Source organism: Phalaenopsis equestris, unplaced genomic scaffold (genome assembly GCF_001263595.1).
Source record: "Phalaenopsis equestris unplaced genomic scaffold, ASM126359v1 Scaffold000107, whole genome shotgun sequence".
NCBI lineage: Eukaryota > Viridiplantae > Streptophyta > Magnoliopsida > Asparagales > Orchidaceae > Phalaenopsis > Phalaenopsis equestris.
This window is the reverse complement of record NW_018164549.1, coordinates 4949736-4953124: the sequence shown is the minus strand read 5'-3', so window position 1 is coordinate 4953124 and position 3389 is coordinate 4949736. Positions and strand designations below refer to the sequence as shown.

Below are 3389 nucleotides of genomic sequence, written 5' to 3'. Positions count from 1 at the left end.
TGAACACCGTCGATCACCGCTGACCTCTGTCAACTACCACCGACCGTCACCGACTGTTGTTAGCCACCGCTCACCTCCGTCAACCACCGCTTACTGGACGTCATCAGTCGACGTCATAACGTGGAAAGCTAGTAACCCTTTTCCGCTTGTGGGACAAGGGGCATCTGTAATCATCATCTTATAGTGGATTTTTACAACTGGGCAAGGCCCCGTGGTTTTTCCCTTTTCACGGGTTTTCCACGTAAAAATTTCTGGTGTGATCACAACTTGATTCACTTTCATCTGAGTGTGTGCTGAATTTTCGTGCAATGCTAAGACGATAATCCATTACTCTACCGCCGCGAATTTTCTAGCACGCATCAATATATATATATAATGTCTCCCACTTCACGTCGGTGTGCGGTTTCACTCTAATTTGCCGACCTCCAGTAAGGCTTGTAGAATCGAATTCCTCTTAATCGCTCGGATCTGAAAGCTTCTTCTTTTACTGAAGGATTCTGTATAGAAAGTAGGCAGAGGCTACTGCCTCCTGGTTTCTTGGCCAAATTTTCTCTCTACCTCATCGGAGGCTTCGCGTTATGTGAAGCTAACGGAGTACTATAGGAGAGCCTCAATTGCATATTTAACATTTGAAACACAGCCATTAAAAAAACTATAACACCCTCTACGTGCCATTTATCCTTAATTTTCACTTCTTCTCAAATTCCCAATAATATGATGGTGGAAAATACATTCATACTAGTTAAGAAAAACATAAAAATGTATAAATTTTATATTTTTGATTAATAAATATCTGAAATTAGTGTAATGCAGGGAGTGGGGATAATCATATGACATGGGTTCATATATGTTGTTTCTTCACTTTATATTTTTTTAATGTATTCTTATATTTTGGTATATTGTTTAATGTTGATATATATATTTTTTTATTTTTTGTACATCATTATAGCGATAATGCCTCTCTTGCATCTATAACAAAGAATTATATAATGAATGGCATGTTTAGTTAGCTAAATTGTACTTTATGACATTTTAACATAGGTCACAGTTGTATTTGACTCAAACTATTCTCAAATTTGCTATAGTGTTTTCCATCCTTTTTATTTTTTGGAATAAACATTCCTTCTATAATATTGCTTGACTTATCTTAATATAATATATATTAAATTCATTCAACATACATGTATATGTATGTATGTATGTATATATGTACATATGTATATGTATGTATGTATGTATGTATGTATAGCTTCTATTAATTAATTAATACCAGCACCAACAAGTATAAAAACTTCATATCAAAATATCTTAACCTAAACTTTTCACAATAAATTTTTAATATATTGGTTTTACTTTTAGAACAATACAACACATCACCAATCAATCATATATTATATTATGCTACTCATCTTTAATAAATCATTAAATAAAAAACCCACCATAGTTAAATTTAAATCCAATCATTTTAATCCAAAACTTCACCAAATAAACATATTTTCATTTACACAATAAATAAACATCAATACAAATAAGCCCCTAACATAAAACTATTTATTTGTCAAACTTTGCATAAATATATCAACTAAAACCTGAAAAAATATTACGTGTGATGGATGCACGTCCTTAAAACGGTTCAGATAAACCGCCGTGCGATACACGATAACACGAATTTTAAGACTCGACTTTACAAACCTCAAAATCCCCCTCACCTCTCTCTTCCCTCACTTCCCCCATTCTCTTATACCTATAAAAGCTCGCACAAATAAGAAAATAAATAAAATTGACAACCCCTATAATTGCAATAAAATAATAAAAATAATCCACCCTCCCCTCATCAATATCATCCTCAAGCCAGTTCCTCCTCCCTTCCCCACCAGTCATCTTCTTCACCACCGCCATTAGCAAACTGCTCAAATAACTCGACCCCGCCAGGCTACAGAAGAACAGTGCCCCTGCCAATGTCTGCATGTGCTCCGGAAACTGTCGGTTATAGAACTCGATTTGCCCCACCGCATTAAATGCCTCCGCCACCCCCATAACCAGCAGTTGCGGCGCCAGCCACATAACCGAAATCGCCACCCCTTCTGACGACTCATCCCTCCTCTTTTTCTCCACCGCCGCCGCCACCACCATCGAAAAAATCGATATCAGCAACCCCACTCCTTGCCTCTGCAATAGTGTGATCCCGCCGTCGAGCTTCGTGATCCTCTGGGTTACCGGAACGACTACCATGTCGTATACGGGGATGAATAAAGCTAACCCTAACATGGCGATCGTCCCCACCGAGCCCGGCGGGATCATGAATTGTGGACCGAGATGACGATTCATTTTCATGGACTGGAGGACGGAGAAGGTCCATTGTTGTCCGAGGGCGACGAAGCAGATGATCCCAGAGGTCCAGATGGGTATGATGCGGATCAAACACTTGACTTCTTCAACTTGTTGGAGGGTGCAAAGCCGCCATGGGCTCGGCGGGTAGGCCCCGGAAGGGGGCGGGATGGCGGCTTTGGAGAGGAAGAGAAAGGAGGGGGTGGGCGGGACAGGGGTGATGGCGTGGTGGTTGTGTGAGATGGGGTTATGGAATGCGGCGGGGGGGGGGGGGGGGGGGGGGGGGAGGCGGTGGTTGCGGAAGGCGGCGACGAAGACTTGAAGGATGCCGGAGAAGATGCTGCCTTTGGGGGCGACGTGGACGTATAGAGGGGTGCCGAGGAAGAAGAGGAGTGGGAGGAGCACTAGGGTTGTGGAAATGGCGAAGCCGAGGGACCAGCTGAGGGAGTCTTGGATGGACCAGCTGAGGGAGTCTTGGATGTAGACCATGATTGTCATGGAGATGAAGAGAGCTGAGGTGGAGGTGAAGTAAGTAGTGCCTGTTAGAATTTTTATTACCATATGTTTGACCAAAAACAAAAATGGAATTATAATTTTTCATGTAACAAAATTATTTTCTTTATATATATATATATATATATATTACTCATATGTATTGCAAGAAAAAAAAACTGTTATTGATATATTTTGATTAAATTTTAATTATAACCAGTCTTCAAAATTTAAATTTATTATGAGTTAAATATAATTTATTTTTCATTTATTGTACTTAAAAGTGAATTAAAGAATTTAGGGAATCATTTGATTAAAATATTTTAATAAAACTTTTATATGGGATAATTAAATTAAGACATATTGATATTTATAAATTAATCACTCAGGTCATTTTTTTGACCAACCGTACCGATGTAATATTTACGCATGCCAGAACCAAACTTTCGAGAAATTGGTAAAAATGAAAAATACGGGTTGAGGTTTTACGATGAATTTTTTATTTGAGTGAGGATTTGAAAAATGGATGAAAGAGGGTGGGTGATTTGTAAATAGCAAGTTTTGGGTGG

The 3389-nt window shown here is 39.0% G+C and overlaps 1 protein-coding gene across 1 annotated transcript; it reads right to left on the bottom strand.

Moving 5' to 3' along the window:
* Positions 1 to 1537: 1537 nt before the first annotated feature.
* On the bottom strand, positions 1538 to 2817 carry LOC110020721 (protein NRT1/ PTR FAMILY 2.13-like). The gene has a single exon (XM_020718914.1). The coding sequence runs from the start codon at positions 2815 to 2817 to the stop codon at positions 1672 to 1674; it is 1146 nt and encodes a 381-aa protein (XP_020574573.1). The 3' UTR covers positions 1538 to 1671.
* Positions 2818 to 3389: the final 572 nt, after the last annotated feature.

Excerpts from the sequence above, each read along its gene's own strand:
- LOC110020721 (XM_020718914.1), bottom strand. The coding sequence starts at position 2,817 with ATGGTCTACATCCAAGACTCCCTCAGCTGGTCCATCCAAGACTCCCTC.